The sequence below is a fragment of the Chroicocephalus ridibundus genome, chromosome 6, assembly GCF_963924245.1.
Source record: "Chroicocephalus ridibundus chromosome 6, bChrRid1.1, whole genome shotgun sequence".
Classification (NCBI taxonomy): domain Eukaryota; kingdom Metazoa; phylum Chordata; class Aves; order Charadriiformes; family Laridae; genus Chroicocephalus; species Chroicocephalus ridibundus.
The window spans coordinates 15475771-15501268 of NC_086289.1; the positions used below are offsets into that span (position 1 = coordinate 15475771).

The 25498-nt window shown below is 41.6% G+C and overlaps 1 protein-coding gene across 11 annotated transcripts in view; it reads left to right on the forward strand.

Annotated features, from left to right (window-relative positions):
- The window catches only part of BTRC (beta-transducin repeat containing E3 ubiquitin protein ligase), a 124247-nt gene that overhangs the window by 71539 nt on the left and 27210 nt on the right, over nucleotides 1–25498 (forward strand). For all 11 annotated transcript variants that reach the window (XM_063337586.1, XM_063337590.1, XM_063337588.1 and 8 more), the window contains one exon: nucleotides 22319–22550. In XM_063337586.1, coding sequence (XP_063193656.1) covers nucleotides 22319–22550 — 232 coding nt within the window. The remainder of the gene's footprint in view (nucleotides 1–22318; nucleotides 22551–25498) is intronic.

Consider the following 25498-nt stretch of genomic DNA (forward strand, 5'->3'; position numbering starts at 1 on the left):
CTTAATCTTCGTTGTCTGCCAGCGTATCAAGATAACAGGCTGAGACGGCGAGCGTGGCCAAAAGTATCCTAATAAATATTTTCTTTCAACATAAATATGCCCCAAAAAGTGTGTTTAAAGAGGGCAGGTATTATCTTAGTTTACTGAAGCTGCATCAATAAACTGCAGCGCTTCTAATAAAGCCACTCAGTGTCTGGATTTAACTAATGGCTGATTTTCACGGCTTTGACAGTGAGCGGTGTGCGTTATTTTCTCCTGATATTGTAAAAATAATGAGAGCAAATTAGAACAATCAGTTTACCCAGATAGCTGCTGATTGGAGGTGATGGGCAATATGGCAGCGGGTAATCCATCTTCGGGCTCCTGTCACATTAACTTCAGCAGTGTGGAAAAGATCAGGCGGAGCGAGCGGGAATCCTGCCCAATCAGAAAGCCGAAATTAATGAGAAGAGCATTGTTCTGTGATCAACCTTTTAATTAGCAAGAGTGGAGATGGAGGGAGTGATGAAGCTGGCAGCACAGCTGCACAATGCTGGGCATGTTTTCAGCGAGGGGGAGGAAAAACATGGGTTTTAAATTACCCCTTCTGTGCTCCCTGTACACCGGCAGTGTGTCTTCATTCTAAACCCTTTAAAAGATCTTAATAAACAGCCGCATCCAGGTTAATATTGCAAACGTGGCTGTTACTAATGAGTAGTTTCGAAGTAGGTCCTTTCGGGGGTCATTTAGGAAAATGTTGATCACTGTTTACAAAAAAAAAAAAGAGAGAGAGAGACGGACAGGGTTTGGTGTTGGATTTAAAGTTTCACTGCATCAAGGAAAGAAGAGGAGGGAGACGGATAAAATTAGAGTAAGGGACTGCCTGTTTTATTACTCCCCTCCTTATTTAGTGTATGTTTGAAATAAGATTCCTCGGCATATATTTGAAATGAGACTCCTCGGTTAAAAATACTATGCATGCCATGTGGCTTTCAGCAGCAAAAAAAGAGGGGAGATCAAATACTGCGTTGATTTCCTAATGCTCCTTTTTGTTGATTTTTTTTTTTGTCGCTGGGTTGGTTTTTTTTGCACCAATATTTTTCAGTTTAGTCACTTATCAACAGGAAATTATAATTTGAAAGATTTGGCTGCTGTAATTGCTAAAAAGGTTGACTTGATTTTTATTTTTTTTTTTCCTAGAGGTTTGATAAAATCGCGGTTTTCTCAAGTATGTTCTAAAAATAGACACAGGAATTAATGACTGATAGATCTGAATACCAGTCTTGGGAAAATTGGTATTTTTGTAATGGGAAAAACATAGTGTGGGAAAAAGAGTGATATTAGGGTGTTATTTCTGGGAAGGAAAATAAGAAATATTATGAAATAGCGTTAATGTTTGCAGTGCAGGGGAGTCCAGCTACTTCTAATTAACATGGTTCCTGTTCTTCCTTCCTTGCTCTCTGCATTGTGTTTTTCGGGCATTACTTTTCTCCTTCCCCATAATTTCCAAAGAAGTTGTAACAGTTGAAGAGCGAGGCTCCGTCATTCTGCTCACGGTGCCCGTGCTGCTTTACTTTCATTTTTCTAATTGGGACGCAGGCTGGCTTTACTGCCAGGTACCCTGCTTTCTGAGACCGACAAGCAAGTAAAATCTTACCAGTTTGCCAGAGGAGCCAAAAATCAGCGCCCTGCACCCAGCAAACTGTACAGGCTGTTCCTGTGGCTTCGCTGTGAGCTCCTACCCCCCCCCCCCCCGCCATCACCTTTGCATTGCTTACTTTTGGGTGGGTGGCAGTAAATAGGTGAGCTAAAAAGCGAGGCTTGTGCGGGCAAGGTCAGGGTTTTTTGGGTTTCTTGTTCTTGGCAGATCTCACCATCTTTGCTTACTGTGGATTTTGACCTTTCTTTGTAACAGTGATGTATCCTCTTCCCTCCCCCTCTTTTAAAAGTGAATAGTTGTGATACCCACACAGTTTTATAGCTTGTAAGACATCACATCTCTGCAAAAAAAGTTAAGCTGATCAGTCACAGACCTTTTGTACCGTCTAAACCAGTTGTATTTCTCATATAATCATTAATAAGATTTGCAGTTCTGCCTGCTACGGTTGTCTAGTATTTTCCCTTGTAAGAAACAGTTCGGTTTTTTATAATTTAGCTACTATTTAAACCTTTGAAGTAAAATTTTATTGGGGCCTCAGAATGATTCCCCCCCACTCCCTGCAGCCTGAGGCAGAAATAAAGTTTGGTGTGTGGGATGAGCAGTATTCACTTAACGAACAGCTGTTCAATATTTTATTTTATTCGTGTTGTTTGCTCTCTGCCCCGGGCTGTATTTATTGCGTGCCTTTCAAGGCTTGGTCAGAATATGGAAACCCAGACTTCCTCCTGGGGGTTTCCCCTGGAGTTTGAGTGCTTCGCAAACCTTAATTAATCCTTCCAGTGTTTCTCGGGGCCAGGGCTGGGCTCACAGCATCCCTTTTGTGTGGAAAAGTTCGAAAGTTACTTTTACAACTGAAATGTTGGGAGGAAATAGTTTATTTATAGTAAGCACTGAGGCCTCACAGGAGGAATATTTGATTAGGAATTATGGCTCCAGATTTTGTCACATCTTTTGTCTTTGTCATATTCTGCTTTTCCGTCTCAGTTCTTCTATCTGTAAAATGGGATAATGTTGCTTAACATTTCCTTATTAGGCATTTGGGGATCTGGAAACGTGGTATCAGTTGAAGCATGTTTTGTACTTAAGCATTATTTTTGTTTATATACATGTAATGTTGATTTGGGCTGCGTTCCTCTGGCATCTTCTCTCTCCCCAGGTCTGTCTGTGTTTTTAAAAGGCTGCATTCGACATGTTATCTTGGGAAAGATGCACTTACCAATGGTTGCAGTCAAATTTGCAATCAAATATGATCCTTATGGGAGGCAAGGGGAAAGTCTGAGAAAAAGTAGGCCCTTTCTAAGCCAAACATTCTTGTTGTTGTTGCATAGAACACCAAAAGCTCTCAAAGCCTTTTGTTCTCCTTTAATAAAACACAAAACCCAGTAAATTATTCCACAGCTGCTTAAATCAGTTTGTCAGTTCCCAAAGAGATTCCCTCGTGGGCTGAAACCAAATGGTAAATTCTTGCCCCAAAGTAATCTTTCTGCAAGAGAATAACAGGAAAGAGGCGACGAGTTGCAGAATTCACCGTAAGTATGGAGCCACTACCGTGACTCTGTAATGGGATGTCCCAGCATGGGGCATAATATCATAAATAGTGTAAATATGCCACATGCGAATTAATAGGCAGCCTAAGGATTGTTAATGTTTACATACATGTTAAAATGAACATACAGCTAATCTTAATTGGTTTTAACCTAATAAAATAATTTTGTTCTAGCTCCTGGTTGGGTTTTGCAACTGGGTAGTTTTATCAGTGTTGGAAGTTCTTGGTTGTTTGTTGGATCCTATTTTCTGTTAATTTAAAATGTTTCACGTATTTTTCACATTCAATTTTCTATATTTTGCGTTTTTGCAGTGCAGTTTTCCTGCCTCTCTCTTCCCGCCCCCACATGCAGCTGTCCCTGTTCTGGCCTCTTGAGTTTGAGAACTGCTTTGAGACTGGGGGATGTTCACTCCCCAGCAAGCTGGGGGAGAATTCATTCTCTGGGGTGTTTTGCTTCACCTTTTTTGCCTGATCACCCTGAATTTTTTCTCGACCATCTTTCAGGATGAGAGCTGTGTGCGTGGTGTTACTACCTAGTGTCTTCTCCCTGAGGCTCAGTTGGCTTAGGGAACGATAACGTAACTCCGCAACACCCTGCAAATGAGCTGCAGGGTATCTCAGGAGAAAAGGAGCATCTTAGCCAGGCTCAGACCAAAACCTGAGGAGAACCAGGAGTAAAAGTTGTCCTCTAGCTCTACTGACAGTCTAGTCTTCTGCTTCAACTGCAAGTTCTTCTTTCCATTCACAGAGGTATGCGCTTGCTTTCTGGACTCCCACCGATCTTCATCACAAGTTCAATAGCTGTCACCTCTTCATCAAACTCTCTCTAAAATACTCCTTGTATGAATGGAACTTTCTGAACATCAGGACCGACATAAAAGGGAACCCCATAGAGCGACATACCTACTTCTGTAAAGCTAGTGATGACCTGAGGCCGCCACAAAGGCTTTGATGTCCAGCCAGGTTCTTAGACAGTGTTGTATGTGCTCTGAGGAGGATACAGCCATATCGGCTTCTGCGATCTAAAGAGAACCTCACCCAGCCAGGACTCCTCTGTAGAGAGGCAGCTTTGAGTAAGCTACCCACAATCCCTGCACAAACTGCAGCAGGGCATACTGCTGCAGGGCGAGTCGTGTGGACAAGCCAGCCTAGTTTGGATCTAATAAAGAAAATCATTAAGTAACTAGAGCCTATACAGGAAGAAATTTTCCCAGAACGCCTCCCTCTCTCTCAGTCTGCCCTGTAGCTTTCAAAGAGCTCCCACAACCTCAAAAAACACGTTGCTAGAAAGAAATGCTCAGGCAAAACCCAGCACACACCAGACTGTGTTTAAGTAACAGAAGTTCCCAAAGCGTTTTCCCTGTAATGGCCCCAAGCAGAATGGTGGACTCCATGGATCCTATAACTGTGCCCTTCCTAGAATATATGTGCTTTGTCCAGCACACCAAAAACCTTACTGAATGCGGCTGGTGAAGCCAAAACCAAGCCTGTTTGTATTATGTCTTAGAATTTTCCTACCTCTAGGTAAACTATCTATATTTTACTTATTCCAATTATCCATTTCTTTCTTTGCTTTATGAGGGCTACCAAACTGTCTGCTAGCTGTTGACAGAATTCCAGCAAGATTTTCCTTAAAATTTCTCTCTTTTTAAAAAAAAAACAACCAAACAAACCAAACTGTGTTAAACTGGGTCACAATTTTGAGACTCAGTTTAACTTAGAAGACTCCTTTTGTGTTTGAAAAAGTCCCATATAGCTAGAGGTTTTGTATGGTTTTTCCAGCTGTGTAATCAATATTACTATTCCCCAGAAATCCTTCCTCGCTTAAAAATTACTGTAGTATCTTTTTATAGGTGAAATACTTTAAAGTTTGGAAGATTCAAAGTTTTTACGTGATTTTATTTGTCCCCTTTTCATATACACAGTATGAGACAACATGTGATGCATGGTAGCTTTGTTTCTCAAGTAATGCAGTGTGGTATCTGATCTATAAAATGTAAGTACATTAAACTTTTTGTGAATAATACAAAAACACAAGGAGAACATTTATTTAAAGACAAATCATTTTGTAAGTTTACTTATTAAGGTTTTAATAGCTAAACAGTTATTTATAAACTGTTTCAGAATGTAATTTTTCTTTAGAGAGATTATAAAACCTTAGCTGTACTAATGAAATCAATACATATATTAAAGTACTAGTGCCTAAAATATATCTTGTAGTTCCCAGGAAGGCGGGGTGAAATGTGAATTTATAGGTTGCATAGAGAAGTTACCAGTTGGGAAATAGGAGCAGCGCTGTTGAGTCTGCAGTCTCATCTCCTACAACAGTGTTTAATAGAATAAACCAGTTCTCATTGGAGAACTTGGTGTCTTACCCTCAGTTTACTTCCGAATATGTAATTTTCTTTACCTTCATTTCTGACCATTTGTCGCCGTAGTAAGTTCTTTGGATCAAGTGCTGACATGTAGAATCCCTTCTAATATGAAAGACCAGATCAACAGGCTTCAAATCCTGTCCTCAGGTGGAGACATATTTACCTTTAAATTTTCCTGATACTCAACTAAAGAACTCTTCATCTTATGCGAGGACTCAAGTGGCTCAAGATAAATAGTCTGTCTGGAGGTCAGACACTTACCTTCATCATTCTGTCTCTCGGAAGTAGATCACCATCAACTGGCAGGAACGTTTTGATCTTGCTGGTGGTAAGAATCGATTTGGAGTCATACGGGGCTCCAGATGGTACCTGTCTTGAGTTTTTGTTCTTGGCGGAACCAAGACTGGCAGATACCCATTGCAACCTACACCCAGATAACTGGTCAAAGGTAGAAGACGGCAACGATGTTAACATCAGCCATGTGTCTTTTCTTCTAATTGTGGAGACAATAGACAATTGTCCCTGGAGACAGTAGAGATCATAGTCACAACAGCTGACTGCACAGCAGGTTACAGCCTAATCTTCCCAGTCAGTGGTAAGTGACTTGAAGGTAACTCCTCCAGCAAAAGTGCCTCCATACCAGGGACTTTTAAGGTCACTTGCATTGCTAACAACCAAATCTGATCTTCATCTAACATCCAAACATCACATGAATGAACAGCTTAAAGGTTTGCCCTAGATCCTATGAGAGTTTACCTGGAGGCAGTGAAGGTATGAAAAGAGATATTATATCTCTGTTCCCGTGTAATGCATTTGTTATAAATGCATTGGAGACCATGAGCGGTATCCTGTTGAACCAACTACAGACACAGTGAATATAGCCTCAGGTCAGTCTGAAGTTACCTGTGAGTCTCCTGGAGCTGAGACAGATGGATAAACCCATACCAGAATAAATAGCGTTCCTGTGTGTCATGTGTAATTCAGCAGTTCAACACCTAGTAGAAAGGTGTAGGTTGTATACTTCATAAATCAGATATGCTCAAGCTCATTGGGCACATGCCAGACTGAAAATTGATATCTCTTTTTCTGTGTGAAGCAGTCTTCTGCCATCCATGATAGAAGATTGAAGCCCTACCTTTGTATATTGAAAAGATATACAAAGTTCCATCAATGTTCTCTAGTCACTGAAAGTCAGTTTGCTCAGTTACCAGTCAACAGGTTTGCATCTGTGCCCTCACAGGTATACTTTGAGCTATGAGGTGATGAATGTCTTCTTGCAGAACAGGACATTGCCTTGTATGTATCATTGTACCTCCTGGGACCTCGCAGGTCACTGGTTCCAGCCTCTTGCTCTTGCAGATACTACTTTGTCCTTTTAGTGAACTTAACTGAGTTTCATCTTGCAACCAGTTAAATGTTGGTCTGAGGTCTTTTTTCCATTCTGTTTCCATGAGAAGATGATTCCAGAACCCGATTGTTCCAACGACTGGAGGTCCTCTATGAGTTTCCAAGCTAGCTTATTCATGGAGAGACTGTACCACTGGTTCCTTGGCTTGTTTCTTCCTTTTCTTTTAATAGTTCTTTTTTTCATTTTTGGTGTTTATCCCCCTATGTTTTGAGAGACTAGTCATATCCACTTTGTTTTATTAGGATAAATTGAATGGTCCTTGGGGAGTGGCTTAATTTAAGAAATGAGGGAAGAGAAATGGGGAAGATGTTCGAGGAGTTTGTTTTCTAGGACGAATTTATTTATGTTTACTTTTCTGATTGCTCTCTCTTACAGCTCTCTTTTACACAGAAATTGTCAAATGACCACCCTAATCTGTACTGCAGCTATTAACACACAGTCTTAGGTGCATGCGAAGATCTAATTATTCTGCCTGATGCGAAGCTTATGGTTTAACTGTCGTATTAAGGCAGTGACACAACCTGCATTTCTTCTGAAAGGAAAAGGAAGCTTGGGCAAATGACTGCATGCTCCTCCTTGTTATTGTCAGGTATCCTGGTCCTTTCATTCTCTCGTAACGTTGTTCTGCCCTTTGCAGTACTCAGCGAATACTACTGCTTGACTGGATTAAGTTTTACCAGTAGTCACTGCCACTAATTGGCTGATTTTAAAATATAGAGTTTTCTCGGAGGGAACCTAGAATGGGAAATAACTCATGTTGTGCAGTGAAAGAAACTGCTCCATATTTTCCTTCATGTATATTTAACACACTCTGTAATTTACAAAAATAGATTTGAATTAGTCTGCTTGTGGAAGCTCATATCCAAGATAACTTCAGCAAGGCAGGCAGTCCCTCGGTGCGTGTGACTGACGGCTTAGTTGAGGCTGCAGCGTGGAGACAGGCAGCAATACTCACTGTATACACTGCTGGACCTTATTGTCGAGGAAAATTAAAAATGAGCAACCAGGTGGTTGCTCTCACAGACCTGAAAATAGTATTCAAAGTAGCTGCAATTACTTATTTTACTGTAATACTGAATCTTGACAGGCAAGCAGTGCTTACCTACTCCGCTCATAGAGTAGTTTGAAATTTGGAGATGAAAAGGTTGCTGTGTGTAGCCTGGCTGTTTGGGTCCTGTGTCCAACAGGCAAACTTCCCTTCATGGTGCCCTGAATTTGTGAAATATGATAGGTCTGTCCGAATTGTGTGCACTGTCAGTTTTAACTGTCTTCTCATATCCATAAAGTCTGAGATCCTCCTGTTGCTTCTCAACAAAAAATGAAACCCTTGTAACAGTGACCACAAACTGAGAACTTAGTTAAAATACATGATAATTAAAATACTTCAGTGTTGTTTTTTCTGACCCCACTTCTGTCAATTTAAACAATAGCTTTTGTGCTTAGACTAACATTCATTTAGAAGAAAATAAAAGTGAAAAATACTTAAGTTAACAACTACACTACAAAAAAAATTAGATTGTTAATTAAGTAAGACTTGCAATTTCTCAGCAAAGAAAGCCCTCTTTCTGACAAGTAAACCTTCCTTATAAGCCTTTGATTGTAGGTAATAAAAATGTTGCTTAATTAATGCCAATTATGTGCTTGTGTTGTTTTCTTTCAAGTCACTGGATTTTACAAAATTGTGTGAACTACAGAGTTGTTCTGCTGCCATGTTAATTTAGATCTGTCAGCCCTGTTCTGGATCATAATTTGTAATCCCGGGCAGGTCTGAGGTGGGTTGTAATGGGAGTATTTTGAGATTTGATTTAGAAGACTGCCAATGATTAGGCATTGCAGTTGGTTCAGGTCATAAGTGAAGATAAGTTTAGAATTTAATACCGTGTGGAGAGAATCAGCTGCAGTTCTTAGAGAACATATGTGTCATAACAAAACCAACAGTTTTTGAAAAATTTTAGTTGGAGGGATGGAATTGAAAGTCAAGAGACTGTATATCCAGATAGGTCCCTTGAATACTGCATGCTCTTAAAAAGCCAGAGAGCAGAAGTCTTTAAGAATTTGGTATTTGGTTGCTACAAAGAATGAATGATACAATAGCAAATGCTTGTGAAGCCCAGAGTTGGAAAGCCTTTAAAAAAATAATTCTCTATACAGCATCTTTTAAAAATAATTTCAGATTTTGCTTATGATAAATGAAATACATCGACATCAGACAACTATAACTTGGCTTCAGTGAAAATCTGAATTGCTTTTCTCTTCAAAAGCCTGGGAAACGTAGATGAGCTTTGACTATGTGTTCCTAACACAGAGTCGCTTAGGTTGAAAGATGCCTCAGGAGGTCCAACCTTGCTCAGAGCGGGGTCATTATTGAGTTCTTTAGCCCCAGTTAACCACCACTGCATGGTACCTGCTTCTCCCAAGGTGTACATGCACAGAACATCTACCTTACAATTCGGAGTCTCCCACTGCACCCAGAAATGAAGCTAGCACTTGGAGTACGTGATGTGTTTGCATGAGAAAGGCTTCATTTGGCACTAGCTGCTCCCTCCCTTTCTCTCCTAAGATAGCACCAAGGACCTCATTAAGTTACGCAGTCTGGAAGTAACAGAGGCACAAAAACAACGGCTGCAAACTGCTTCCTAAATGAAGATGGGAGATATATTGCTTCTAATATACAGAAGTGATCAGAGATCTCGAAAGTTTCAGTACTTGGGCTTGCGTATGTGGGGAAGTGCTGCTGATGCCATGTCTTACTGCAGCTCGGTCGGCGCAACCTCTTTTTTACCTGTCTCCGATTTGGATCCAAGTCCCAGCTATGTGGAGATATGGGGGAGGAGAGGTGCACTTGCAGCCTCAGCCCGGAGAGGCACGCAGCTGAGGGCTGCCAGCATCACTAACAGATCTGCAACTGCAGAGGTCTTGCTTTCGCTTCAGATGTCCTTTCCCTCCCGCTGGACAGGTCAGATATCGGACTGTAATCCTCTCCTGCCACATGCGAGAGGTGTGGGGAGAGAGAAGTTGTTGCCAGCGCTTTTCTCCAAGTCCTCTTAAGGGGATAAAAGACATGGCCTTGGGTGCCATCTGTACCGCGGGAGGGAAGGTCTGTGTGTCGGGATTTGGGTGCAGCAGCAGGACTGTGTACAGAGTTCGGGCCCAGAATGGCAAGGACAGCTGTCGGCCGGGCCTGAGGGACACCGGCAGGCGATGCTGGGAAGTTTTGGTCAGGTGCTTCTGTCATCTCCTCGGGTCTGGTTACTTCTAGTCTTTCTTACTGGACTTATCAGGGAAGCGAAAACGTAGCCATGGCTAGCCTAACACATCCTATTGTATTTCTTCAGCTCTGTCACATACTAATATTAAAATTGCAAACTTCTAAACCCAAGCAATGTTCAAAGTCCCCTGGTGGTTACATATTGAAATTGCGGTGATGAATGAAGGAACTTAACTAAAGCACACCCTCCCTGGGGTGCTTACCTTCAAGGGGGTGTGAGTTGTTTCCACGTTTGTATTGATTTTAGGAGTGGTATCCAGATGCGGTGGCTCAGTTTGAGAAAACTCAAGGTAAATTTTTTTCTTAAAGCACTCGTCTTTAGATCCTGCTTTGGAAGGATGCTGAAACAATTAGTACAGCTGCATTTTTTCTAATTGGTGAAGTTGAGGCCATGCCCTTTCTAACAGGTCTGGTGTTTTTAGGTTTTAAGTGACAAATTTTTTTACTGGCACGTGAGGGGAAGTTTGCACTTGTGTAGAGTGTGGTGACATTGCCCTTACTGAGCACCTTTCGTGCAGAGGCCTCCGAAGACATTCCGAGTGTTAAGTTGTGCTTTACCTCTGAGCGAAGTGTGTTAGGATACACCCATTAAACCAATAAGACTCATGAAATGGAGTGACTTGCCTGTGGCAGCACCAGAAAGCTGTGGGAGGGTTAGGAGTAAAACTCAAAAGACTTGGCGCCCACTTTCCTTTCCCATTTTTACATTGTACTGCCAGCTTTCAGTTTATCAAGAATTAATAAGTAATAACCTATGATTAAAAAGGGCTGACACTCTTTCTGTCATGAGATGTTTCTCTGTCTTTCAGCATTGTGCATAACTCAGCAGGGTTACACCTTTTGAGTTTTACTTAAGCGGCGTTACTCAATATTTAATGCTGAAATAGAAACATGTAATTCACAGCTGCAGGCGACCTGTCAGCTGCATTGGGATGTTTGTCAGCTGCAAGGGAGGGTGAGTTAGCCAGACTTTTTTATGCTGTGAAAATTGAAAATTTTCAACAACTTTTTCCATTTAATTTCTTGCTACATTTCACACTCTACACACAGCTGACATGATAATTCTTCAGCTGGTCCTAAATTACATTTTAAAATAGAGATCAGTTAATTATAGCAATCTAAGTATTTGTAATAGGTTATAGAAGGAATTTCTCCAGACGCTTGTTTCTCTTGAATTTCAGATAAACTAGTGGATGTATTCGTAATTATTCACGTGACAGCAAAAAGTAAATCAAATAAAAATTACAGACGAACCTATGCAGACTGCTTTGGGTAAGACCAGATAGTCACAGCGTAGCATCTCTGGCTCTTCTGTTTGGAGAGTGCTAGAGGGAGCTCTAACCCCTCCATCAAAGGAACAGGCTGTGAGTGGTGCATCTGCCTAGTTTGGTCTGTGGTAGGAAGCGGTGAATTCTCTTGATGTTTAGTTTTATTTTGTATCAGAAGGTTGCATATGTTTTTTCCAGGCATGATCCCAAATTGCTTTTCCTAGATGAGAAGATGCAAATAGTGTGTTTTTGAGTATACTAATACTAGACTTAACACAGGCTGTTGCGAGCCGACCGAAAATACAGGAAACAAGTGAAAGGTACAGTATTCCTTTCACAAAGGAAGACAGTTCTCACAGTGGAAGACCTAATGATATTTAAAAGAGAATATATTTAAAACTGTTGGAAGGAAAAGCATGTAGTTGGTTTTTAGATGTTTAGCCAGTTATTATAATAGAAGTTAAAGAAAGGGTTGGTGGTTGTTAGTTAAATTTACAATGAGATGCATCATTGCATGAGGATGGAAGAAGTTTCTCAGAAGATATGCTCCACACTGATTATGTTCTTGATATGACAGAAAAGTAACTCTCAGAAGTGGGATGAAAAGAAGAAAAAAAACCCAAAAACTTAGCCTGTATTTCTAGAAAGGGAATGCAGGTAGGTTGATAACTATTTTCACTGCTTATTAATCCCATTAAGAGGAATAGTGGAATCATGCCTTTGAGTGAAAGAACATTATGTGGAAAATACAGTATGTTGAAGGACCAAGTGAGGCTAGCAGTCCTGTTCTGCCACAATTTACTGGGGTTTTCATATTGCTTATATGATCTATTCAAACAATTCCACTTTGATTGAGTCTACCATAGGGAGTGGAATACTGGAAGGCTCCCTCCCTCCTTTAGTTTGAGGGGTTTTTCTTAAATATTATTGGCAGCTGAGCAGTGAGTCAAGGAGGAATCCCTAGTGCGATAGTCTGTGGTCTGTGCTTCTGGGCTGTGCGATTTGAGTGTCAGCTGGCAGGGAGAAGGTCTGGTCAGCTGTGAAGCTGAACGTGCCTTCCTGAAGCACTGTTATGGTCAGAGCTGGTTGCCTGTTGTTGCAGAAGGTACTATTTCTTGCCTTTCTTTTGTTGTTGATATGTGTACTTTCGCATATCAATGATGTCTGGCCTAACCCACCCTGACACAAATTCTGATGATAGAAAATTCATTAGAGAATGTCCTTAGCTTGTATTTTTGGAGTCTGTTCCTCAGATCGTGAATCTCTTGCCAGGTACCAATGAAAGAATGGACCAACACAACTTAAGATACAAATTCATAGAAAACTTTAAGTTAGGATGGACCTTTGGAGTTGGACTGGAAGTCCAACTGCCTATTCTGTGCAGGATTACCTTCACAGTCAGCTCATTTTGCTTGGGACCTTGTCTACTTGTTTTGAAAATCTCCCTCTTAATGTCCAGAGTTTTGCTTGCTACAGTTTGTGCCTGTTGCCTCTCTTCTTATTGTTATGTACTTCTGAAAAGACTATCTCACTTTCCTCTGTGACTTCCCTTGAGGTAATGGAAGACTAGTAGATAGCCCCCAGTCTTCTCCAGGCCAAACACATACAGTTTCCCTGGCAAACTTGATGGTCCTTGATGGGAATCACCTCAGTTTGCCAGCAAGGTAACATTTGACTGCAAGGTTAGCGGAACAGCTCATCTCAAGAAGATTAGAGGGTGAGAGTTATGGGATTCTCTTGTAGGGGTTATGGGAGGCTACAAAGCAAATCTGTCAAGACCAGCTTTGACGTGACGCTGTGCAAGAGTATTTAATGGAGTTCTCCTCTTACAGCTGCCTCTGTGGTGGCCGCTAACAGCAGTAGTATTGGTGTCAGTCAGTGTGAGCTGATGAGATGTCCTCTTCCAGATCTAGCTGTGCTGGTAGAAAAGAATACCACTAAGCCTTCGTCTGGCTGCTGCAGGTTGCTGCCCTCCAGGATCTGTCAGCAAAACTGCAAACCTGCTTTCAGTTAAGATGAGGTGTTTTAGCTTAGACAGTTTAAATAGCAGGTCTTTGCTAACAAGCTTATTTTGACTGAAGTAGGTTAGGGAGTGAGTGCTCATGTAGCCAACTCTGCCAGCAGATCTAAGAAGTACGTTTGCGGTGGGAGCAATGCGCATGTGTGAATCTTGCGGTTCTTCGGTACGCTGCTGCTTTTTTGTTCATTGCATCTCTCCGGCACACCTGGAAATATGTAGTGCTCCTGTAGCTGGGAAATGGTACATGATATCTAGCATGTATATTCATGACTTCAGTTTGGAATCACTCACTTTGCCTTGGCCAGGTAGTTTGATGCGCTTGTGCCCTCTTTGTTGTTGGTAGAAAAATGCCTCTCCAATGAGAAAAGTCATGGAAAACAATACTAGGTAAGCTGCCTTGGAGGGCTTGTGGTTTGTGATGATAAAAGCTTTACATAGACAGAACCATGGCATTTTGAAAATCTCAGTGGTGTTATTGAGTGCAGATAACAGGTCTTTTGGGTTATTCTCCCCCTCTACTTGTGTGTTGCTCCCAGTGGTATAGTCTTCATTGTTCAGCCATGTTCTGAGTCACTGGGGTCCACCTACCTGTTCCTGGCTGCTTTTCTCTTGGAGTTAAGGGAATACTCAGGGCAAAAAGAAAATCAACAATAACACCCATAAAGAGTAACTTCACTCAGGCAGTATATCATGCTTGTGTGTTTTAAAAACAGAAGCAACTGTTCCAGAAAACTATGAAACTGCCGCTTGGAGCATAGCTTATGCCTTTCCCTACCATAAATGAGCCCTTTGCTGCTAGTGGCCATTACCCGATGACTTTAGTAGACAGGTTCTCCAAGTTGATAATGTGCATATTCCTTCCCTCCATTAACAGTAATAACATGTAATGGTCCCAGCAGTTCAACTCTGGTTCTGGTAGCCATGCCAAGGAAGAAAGCATTTCTTTTGATGAGTTCCAGTGGAAGTGATTTGTGGTTACTGGAGGATCTGCTTTGAAATTTCTGTGTGATCACTTTACAGCTAATAAAAGGTGTGCTCTGAAATCTATCTCTTTAAGAGTGGTGGTGTCTGCCCTCCCCCCCCGTATATCTACATACGCATTTGGTCAGGGATCGTAGTTTGGGAAAGTAACATATGCCAGTGCTGTGCTGATGCAAGCAGATTTCTCATCAGTGCTTGTTATTTGCAAAGACAACTTGCAGATAAGGGAGGAGGAGGAGAGGGACTCCCAATTCACATCCGTTGCTGGCATCAGAGAAATTTTATTTTGGAGGTTTTTGCCAACACTTAAAATCTAGATGGGAGACCTATATCAAAGGAAAGTTTACAGTAAGAGCTACGAGATTCCAGACAATTAAACTTTATTAGCCTGCCTGAAACATTAAGTATTAGCTTAAAAGAATAGTTTTTTAATCTCCTCTCCCGGTTGCTGTTTACTGTGTAGCAGTGTGGGAGGGGAGCAGCTTCTCCAGCAAGGTATTATTGCTGTGCTTTGTATAGCCGGTGTGCAAGTGCCCGTGGCTCCGTCCTGCCTCCCCAGTCCCTGGAGAGACTCAGCGTGTTACTTCTCTGGTGTCTGCAGCTTTCTCTGTCCCTAAACCAAAACAGCCTTCTCCTTTTCTTCTGTATCTGAGGTAATATCCGTAGCCAGGTGCCCTCCAGGCTGACACCGTATCATAGGTACTTAAATGGTACCTCTGAGAACTATTGGGCCCCCAGGATTTCAGAAAGCGCAGCAGGTTGGGCTGCTGTGTCCAGCATAATTCCAGTGATCTTTCATCTAGATGTATCCTTTCTTATCAAAGTTTTTCTGCAGTGTGATTAGAAACCAGATGCGGACAAGCAGCTAAAAGCCCCAGACAGGCAAAATTGCCAGTTCCTTGGGTATCTAGGGGACTGTTAATTTCAGTGTGAGCGTGTACTTTGAATTTTCTCTCGAAAATAAATAGTAAAGATGCTGTGGTTTCTTTCATGGTGCTTTCTTTTTGATGCTCAGATGTGATTGATGATCATCTAGTTCTGGGTTACGTTCGTTTTTCAGAATGTTTCACTGAGCTTTGCAGCGTGGAAACTAATTCAGTAGTGAGCGAGTAAGTCCATATATGTGCTAAACCCATGGTTAACCTCACAGAGACTGTTATGTGAGATGGAGGCGGACAGAAATGGGTAGATTCTAAACTGAGCTTTTAAAATAAAAGTAAATGGAGTGAGTTGTTTAATGACCTAGCATTGTAGCTTTGCTGTCAAGTCAAACACTGGAAAAGCAGGTTCATCCTGCAAAGGAGAAAAACGAGGAGCCAACTACCCTTCTCATGTCTTTCAGGTGCTATAGCTCATGAGATCCTGCTCTTTATGGTGAGACACCCCCTCGCCACCCCTCAGTTGTCAACGCAAAGGAGCTCTTTAATAGGAAATTGCCAATAAGAAGCTGCAGAGGACTTCTTCCCTCTTTGCTTAGCCTTGTCAGGCTGGGAATTGGTTCTGCAGCATTTGATAATTACAAGCCTAGAAAGGAAGAAGCCAGCTATAGAAATTGAACCTGTACCCTCTTAATTATGCTGTTACTGCCTTTAGGCCACGCAAACAGCCCTATTTCAACAGGATTGTCAAATACTAGCTCTGCCCCTTAGTATGGAGGTCCGGCATACATTCTCAGCTCCATTTTACCGTTTTTGTTCCATTGCTACATTGGAGTGGTATTGAGTGGTGCTTCATCATGGGCAGTAGCAAGCAGTTTCATGGCCACACAAGTAGCTTTGGAAAAGCCAGCCGTGCTGAGGTTCTCTGGCTAAGAGCAGCTTTACGGGCATCAACCCGAATCATCTCGTTGCCACACTTTTACTTTTTAATCCCTCTGCTTTTCCCACACAGCTTCTAACATGCGCCAAAATTCCTGAGCATTGCGTCTCTGCTGAAACTAGTTTCATGTCTGGCTTCACTGTTGTGGGTATTTTTAAATCTGGAAGAATATTCAGGATACAGAGGCAAGTGTGGCTTTGGTCTTACTGTGAAGTTCCTGTCTCCCCCCCTCGCACTCTGGACCTACACCTCCATGGTTCTTTTCTTTGTCATCCCATTGCTTGGTTTTTTTTCCCCCCAGTGTCTTTTATCTTGTGAGTAAAGTTTGAACAGTACGCAGAAAGTTAACTGCCTGGAGTCTTTTAAATATAAGTAACACGCACCCAGTAATAAGCTGTCGGTTGTTTTTTTGCTGCCTGCAAAGAAACATAAACACAGCGCTCATTTCTGGCAGGTTTTTACTGTCAGAGTTTCTCCTATTATATTTATCTTACAATTTGCCAGGGGGTGAAGTTATTAAGTTTTAGCAGCAGCCATCGATCAAGTTCACAAGTTAACACGATAAAGGCTCTGTGCCGCTCCGATCCGGGAAAATGATGATCCTCACTCGGTAATTAACTAAATGAGAAAGTTAAATCTTACTTGAGAGCTGGGAGAGATGAAAGAGAGGTGTTTGTCAGTTTCTCAGTGGAAATTAGAAGCAGTTTTCTGCAATTCCCTAAGCTGCTGCTCTGTCATATTTTACATAAGCACTGGGAAAACGTCTTGTAATTAGTGCTGTCATGGAGGATTTTTTTTGCTGAAGGATGTTGGAATAATTCATTAGATTATCAAGAAAGGCTTGTGTCCTGAAATGATTAGCACAGTGAAATTTAAACCATTAACGATAACAAGTTTAGAGCTTGCTGCAGTGCAGAGGCACCCGGGGTATGTCTGTGCCTATTTCAATCATTTCTTATAATTAAACATTATGTCCTCTTTTTTCCTCCCTTTCACTAAGACCCATCCAAAATTCCTGTTAAGGTGGCTCTGTCTAGATCAGTGACTTCACCATGGCCGGCGGTGCGAGCCGTTGGAGGTGAAATGCTGCGCTCGGAGATAAGCAGTAGAAGACATCTCTGCGTGGCAGAGCCCATAGTCCCAGTGAGTCTGGGAAGGAGGGGAGAAGCTGTCGATGACCTGTGGGTACTGGAATGTCAAAGGGAAGTCCCTTCCTTTTGTCTAGAGAGAAACTCCGAGAAATTTGCACTGGTGGTCTAAGCTCTCAGGCTTTTCAGAGCTCCAACATGAAGATATCTTGAAGGTTCAAAAGGTTCCAAACCTTGCTGGGATCATTTAAGCCATTCTCGATATTCTAGGAGATGGCTTCTGTTTTTCTTTGACTCTAAGAGATGCCTTCTGACCGTAATCTGAATTCATCCACCCTGTGGAAGTGCTTTAACAAAGTCCTTTTCAATGGTTAAAGGACGTGGTGGTTTTTTTAGAAAAATATATAAAAGTTGTGACCACTCATACGGGTGGGGAAACACTATACCTATACTAGAATCAGAGAAGTGTGCTCGTGTTTGATCTTTCTGTGCTTTAGGAGGCTCTTGTCCCCTGTACTGAACAAAAACAAAAGTAACCTTGGTTGTCATACGTGGGTTACAGCTGTGATATACCATGGCTGTTTAGACTTATATGCAGAGCGGTAGAATTATCCGGGCTTTATTTATCTGTGTTGAAATATTGCACCTTCCTATAGTTGCAAGCCATTATTTAGATTAAAGTCTTTTCATATATTAGTCCTCTTCTACTTCACTGGGCATACAAATGTGCTTTGTGTTAAATGTAGCCATTTGAAGAAATGGTCTTGTAATTATGGGCTGCAATGGAGCATAGTACGTAGATCCCTGAGCTAGTACCAACCCGAGGCACTCAATCCCCTGGGTTTCCTGGCACAGCTTACTAGCTCAGGCACACCCTTGTAGGAGGACACTTTATCTTTAAGCTTTATCTGTTCCGAATTAGTAGTTTGCTCTGGTACACTCAAGCTTCCTCCCAGGTGCTGGACTACCAGTTGTCGTGGGTTTGGCCAAATTGGCCAATGGCCGGCAACAGATTCTCTCCCCAACCTCTCATACACAGAGAGGAGGAGGAGAGATAAAGAGATTTACGAGTTTAGAAGAAACTAAACTACTTTAATGAAATATTAATAATAAAATAAAAAGGAAAATAATGAAATAGGTACAGTATATACAAAACTGTATTAAGCTCCCAGGATGACATCACCGGCAGGTACTGGGAAAGTCCCAGACCGGACTCAGCAGTAAGTGGGAACTGGATTCCAGAACTGGAGTCAGGAACACATGGATTGGGATCAAAGGCAGATGAACAGACAGGGTCCTCCTCGGACATCAGCCATTGAAGAAAAAAGAGCCTGACCCTTTGATCCCTCAGCTTTTTTACTGAGCATGGGGCAGATGGGATGGAATACCCCGCTTGGTCTATTTTGGGTCACCTGTCCTGTCCGCTCCTCCGCGCAGGTGGGACCCCTCTACGCTTTTCTGTTTCCGACCCTCCAACGTGTCAAATAACGAAATTAGCTGACCTTGGTTGTTATAGCAATAAGTATAAGCAAGAGCCTCTCTGCGTACTGTTCCTTGGCACAAACTGTAAACGTTGGTCTTATCACTCTGAGAACGAACCATTTTCGGCACAACATTCTGTTAATTTCAGAGAGTTAGAGGCCTAGCTAAGAAGTAAAATTACTGAACAGAAAGTTGGTTCTCTTCTACCTCAAACCAGGACACCAGCGCTTATTCTTCTTTGCCACTTTTGGAAGTGAAGCTTATACAAAGCATGACCATATACAGTGCATTTGGATGGATATTTACCCTGGCATTATGAATGGCATGTGGGACAATTCTTTCTTGTTCAGGTGAGGCCTGGTTATTGTACCAGGAGAGCGAGGGAAGAGGTTGTAGACGATTATGTGCTCCAGGAAATACTTGCCGATATTGTTCTGAGATGTTTTGTAGTGAACTTGAGGCAGTTGATCAGGGGGGTTGAGTCATCAGGGTTTCTCAGGAAGCCAAATCGATTCTCTTACTGATAGTAACCACCCTCCCCCCCAACACTTTAATAATACGGATGCTTGATGTTGTTGTTTTGTTGTTGGCTTTTTTTAATAACAGGCCTTTTTCACTGAACCCCCAGTGGATTTTTAGGAATCTTCAAATTGAAATTCTGGGATTTTGTTCTAAACTGTAGCTACAGACAATCTGGGGGAGGCATGTGAGCATGTATTGTGATTGAGTGATTTGGAAGCCCTGTGAATTCGTCTGTCTCTACTCTGTAGAACTGGTGTCTTTGTGGCTTGCCCTGTCCTCGTGGTCCCCTGCTTGCATAGACCACAGGACCTGCTGGGCACACCATGGCTACCTCTGGGCTTGTCCTCGCTCCTTTTGATGGGAAACCAGAGCAGGCAAGAGTGCAAACCAGGTCTCAAGTTGACATTGTCAGAATGCAGCCCAAGTGTATGAACAATACAGTGTTCCCCTGTCTGCTAATTTGGACATAAACACTGGAATACGTATAGTGCTTTTCTTAGCAGACCCACTATATAAACCTGGAGTTTGCCTTCCAGAGCTGTTACGAGTGTTGGTCAATGAACTTTTTAATTTACTCATTATTCCCACCCAAGAGACCTGTATTCAATTGGGATCCAGGCAAAATGGGTTGCTCTGTCCCATCTAAGCCATCTGTTTGAACACACATAAGCCATTACTTGTTTTTGCAGATGTTGCAGCTTCTGTTTGATACCCCCAGCCCGTGTTTTAGAGGTAATTGGGGGGCTGAAGGCTGCTGGGAGAAGGGTGCTCAGGAGGCAAGGAAGGGCTGGAACACGGTGGCACCCCGTGAAAGGAGTTGCCCTTTTTGTGGTCTTTGCACGTCAGCTGTCGGCTCCGCTCCAGCTCAGCATATTAGTCAGACTTCACAATCTCTCAAATTAAAAGGCAGAAGTAAAGGTTTTTTAAAAATGCTTTGTAGAGAAAAAGCACAGGAAACAAAATGAGAAATGAAATGAGATCAAGCTTGTAGAATACAGCATCTCTCCGCTGTCTTAGTCCAGCATTTTTACAGGGGGGTCTGTTTTGCAGGCAGCTTAACTGCAGGAAGAATGACCAGAATCCCTTAAGACCGATGTTCAGTGCAGTCCGTTGGTAATCACTTTTTGCCAGGCTGTTGCCTACTGTGGACTTTGCTAGAATAACTCCAGCCTTTCACACCTAGGATTTCAAGTGCACAGTCCCTTTAGAGATTTCTCTGTATAAAAAGTTGGCCCAAGAGAGAGTATTTCTTTCCCTCTGCCCAGTAACTGGGTCTGTGATTCACCTGCGGTCAGTGCTCTCCATGTGGTGACCGAATGAAATAGTGTATCTCAGTCATAGCTCTTGTCTTGCACGATCCTACTGGACACACACAGAAATTCACAGGGAGGACTGGGGTTAAAAGTAAGGTTGAAAACCCTGGGCTGCAGAATTGAGCACTGATGGTGTGATCTCCATGTTCTGTCTTCTCAAAGAAACTGAAGTCAAACCATGATTCAGAAATAGGAGAAACCACTTGCTAAAAATGACAGCTAATTACTGTCTTTTTCTGCACTCTGTCCAGCTCTGCTGGAAATGCTGAAAAGAGTATTTAGGTGGATTTTCTTTAGAAAATTAAATGTAAGTGGCGATAACTTGAGTAAATTTTCACATTACAAGCTTTTTGGTGTTTCAGACTCTGGATTGCTCTTAGGGTTGCGGAGTGTATTGAAATACAAGAATTGTTTACTCCTGAGAAATGAGGAATTCCTGCATTCTAAACACAGTTTTGGTAACCAGATTTTGTGGTGTCTAAATAATTCACTGTTCTGGCACTTGCTGAAAAAAGACTTTTTTGTTGTTTTTTCTTTTCCTGTAAAATCAGTTAATCCGTGGATTTCTTTTAGATCATTAGGTATCTTTGCAGAGAGATTTAGGTACTAGTTTTTTCACTTAAAGTCAATAAGGTTTCTTGGTGAGGTTGATGCGTGGAATTATCATCGTAGAAAAGAAATGTGGCATCCCTACATCAGTGTTTTATATATTTTGATATGTGCGGTTTGTTTCTGTTGTCTCCTGTCTGATGTTAAACCATTGCAGTGGAAGAGAAAAAATCACGTTTTCAGCATTTAATACAAACTCTTTGACCACTACGGGGAAAGAAAATAATTTCCCAGCAAACAGTTAATCTTACTTGGACAAAATATATCCTTGCAATGCAAAATGTGCACTATTTTTCCAGTTAAATTGTTTAGAAAGCAGAAATTATGTCTTGCTATCAAGTAGTAAATTGAAATGTCAGTGTTTTGTTTTGTCCCTGAAACTCTTCTTTGAGCCGAGTCCTTCTGACAAGATACTAACAGTGCTCAGAAAGTTGAAAATCTCTTACTCTGTGAAAAAAAGGACATACCAAATATCAGGGTGTGTTTTAGCTGCCTTTGCTCTCAAGGTACAATTTTATACTCAAAAGAAGTACTATCAATTTTTTTCTCATCCATTTAATGTATTTCCTATGAATTTTATCAGCAGTCCTTTCTTTAGAAAAAAAAAAAAACAGAATACAAATGCAGTTTTCTGTTGGTGCATTGAAGTAACTGGTAACTGTAGGGTAGGAATCCAAATGCATTTTACTGTCTGCAAGATGTAAATAAAATTGTGTTTGGGTTAAGTTGCCACTTATGGTTTCCCACCTAACCAGAGTCCTTTGTGTGCAGCTCTGGCATGAGCCAGTGTGTTGTCCTGCAGGGGTTATGGCTCGCGGTGGCTGCGCTCCAGGTGACGCCACCAAATGGGATACATGGCCTCAGCCGACTTTATGTATCAGAGTGCTTTTTCCTTCTGCTTTTTTCCCCACAAAAAATCATAGAATCGTGAGCTTCTTTCCATATGGATGATTTGAGTTTTTCTTTCCTTCCTGTTTACAGACAAAACTTGCCAATGGCACTTCCAGTATGATTGTGCCCAAGCAAAGAAAGCTGTCTGCGAGCTATGAGAAGGAGAAGGAACTCTGCGTCAAGTATTTTGAACAGTGGTCCGAGTCTGACCAGGTGGAGTTTGTGGAGCACCTCATCTCCCAGATGTGTCACTACCAGCACGGACATATAAACTCATACCTCAAACCCATGTTACAGCGGGACTTCATCACTGCACTGCCAGGTATTTCTGCAGGCAGAGGGAGCTTGCTGCTCCATCTTGGCTTTCAGGAAACTATTCTGCTCTCGCCTACCCTGCTGGAGAGGTCTATTCCAGAGTTAGTTTGCGAAACAGAGGATACCTTTTGAAAGAAAAGCTCTATACTAGTTTGAAATGTAGTAATATTTTATTTTGTATTCCTACTGTCTCTCAAGGCATGATCTAACTAACTTTTTGTCAGAGTTAGGTTGATGGTTAGACTAGGTGAGCTGAAAGGTCCCTTCTAACCTAGGCAATTCTATGATTCTATCTAATACCAACATGGTTTGGTTAGGAGTAAATGAAAGCTCATATATGTATTGTAAGGACAATCATCGCAAGCCACAGGGCAGGTAGTTGTACTCATAATGCCCAGAACAATGCATGAATAACGAATATTTTTAAAATTAAAACTACTACTCTTTTTGGTTGCTCATCTGAGGTTTCCCCTTTTCTTAGTTAGATTTTTTTTCTCTCTTTCCTAGTAAAATACCTTCCTGAAGCCATCACTTTGATTATGTGTTTATTGCTAATAGGGAATGGAGGACATAAGATTAAAGGATGGAAATGTACTATTTTTTGCGCCTCTGTAGTGCTTTCCATTGAGAATATTGTCCCAGCTGTTCTGAGATGTGGCGCTTGGTGCCTCTCACAGAAGGCACACATAAAGTAGTGTACGTGCAGTTTTGTGTTGGCCCGGTCTTACAGATGGGAAAACTGAGGCAGTGGGAGATCAAATATATACAGCAATAGAGTTTCAGAACCAGACAGAAATTCCTGGCTCTTCGGTCTTTTTTTCAGACCGGTAGATCATACCTCTGTGGATAAATAGATAGACAATTAATAGATTAGCATTCCCATGGTGTAGTTCCTTAGTTTCAGATGGACCTGAGCAAGAAATGCTCCAGGTGTTGTCTCTAAATAACTAGTTGAAGGGAGGAGTTTCTTGCCAAACACTTGTTCTGTTGATGCCTTTGGAGAAGTGCTGAACCCTGACAATTTGTTCGATCCAGTCATTTGATCATTCTTCAGAAGGGATTTCTCAACATGACATTTAAGTTCTAGGGTTTAAAGATGGAAAAAAAGCACGTTTAACTGCGAATTGTACAAAGCATAAAGGCACTGCAGGAGTTTTGCTATGAAGTTAAATACGTAGACTGACTGGATTTTTAAGCTCATTGTGCCCAGTAATCAAATGGCTGTTGTAGCATTAAAAAAAAATCTTAGTTATGCTAAGTACCTGCTTTATGTTAGTTTTTAGTAGTCCAGTGGCAATAATCTCGTGTACTTAGAGCAGCATTATAACTTGTGGAGCTGTTCTGTTTCAGAAAAGCAGAGAGTTATTTTGCAAGTGCATTGGTTTCCCTGCTTTTAACGTGGAAGTATACATATAGTTACATACAGAAATTTTTCCACAAATCTCCATCAAACCAAACTAACGCTTCTCATTTGCACTTGCTTAATTTCATCCTACAGGCCTTTTTCTGAAAATTTTGACAAATGATATAAATATTTTCAGAGGCACTCAGAATTTCCTAGCCATACCGTATTTGTTAAGTGTTTTTTTCAGTTACCCAGGAAGCAGCTAATTTTACTTTCTTGGAATGCAGAACAGATAGGAATCGTATCCGAGTATTTGAATAGTTGTGGGAACTGTGTGCTTAAATAATGTATGTGCATCAATTTGCATATTTGCAAAGTGCTGATGTCCTAGTGAATATAGCTCTAAGGGAGAAAATTAATGGCAAGGAATTGCACTGGCGCAGGCTCTGTAGTCTGTGCAGGATGTCCTGAGTATAGGCAGGTTTCTAATGAGCAGAATGGGTAAGGGCAAGGTAAGAAACTGCCTAGGAAAGAACCTAAAATTTCAAATGAAGTCACATAATCAAAAAAACCCTAAACTCTTTGTATTTTTTAGCTTTCTGAAATTCTCAAGTGTTCAGTATTCTGGTTTCCTTTTTACTCCTTCATCCTCTCTCCTGCTCTCCCCCTCGAGTAAATAAACAATAAAGCTACTTCAAAATCATGAGGCATCTTATCTCTGTCCTCCTAGCACTGTCCCAAAGAATGACCAGAATTAAAGGTAGTTTTAGATCATGAGCACACTTTACTAACGTAGAGTAAAATTAGCTCAGAATATTTTTCCCAGGTACTTTGGACAGAATTAAGGCTTTTTGAAAAATGCAGCTTAACTGTGTACTTAACAAACTTTGTTCTGTTTCTGAAAAATAAGGGCTCTGCTTAGCATTTCCAAGCTGTTTAACATTTTTTATGAGGAAAGTCATTTTTAAAAGGGTTTCATGTGTGAAATAACTGAAACATTCTTGTTGGTATGGAGGACTGAAGGGCTAATCGTGTTTCACATCGATTTAGCAAAAACTTTTGTAAGCAGAGATTTCTTTTTTTTAGAGAAGCGATGCTTTGTAAGACATATGTCTCTGAGTTGTGCTGTTCCTAAGAAACATAATAATAAAATTGAGTTTGCAGCCAGGATAAAATAGCTCTGCCCTTCCGCTTATCGTAAGCGTGAGAAGAAGAGTCCAAAACGGTAGTTATTCCTTCTCTGCGAAGGGTGTAGAATCAATGGCAGAGGATGGCTTACAGTTGTAAAAGTAGGTATAACACCTCGTTGCAGCAAGATCTAAAGTGCAGCTACTGATGATCCAGAAAGGGCAGGTGGATCAGAGGCAGACTTGGGGGCGAAGATTGCTGTGCCCCCGACTGGTGGCTTCTTAAAGCCACCAGTCTTTTCCCCATATAAAAGAATTCGCTGTTGTCATGCTGGTTACATAAAGCCACCAGTAGGGATACAGGCATTTGTAAATGTTCTGGTGGGTCTGTAAATGTCTTTGGGCCCACTGGAAGCATCACAGTCTGGGAAAACAAATATGCTATTTCCACCCTGTGGAGAGAGCTCAGGGCTGCGGGTGTCA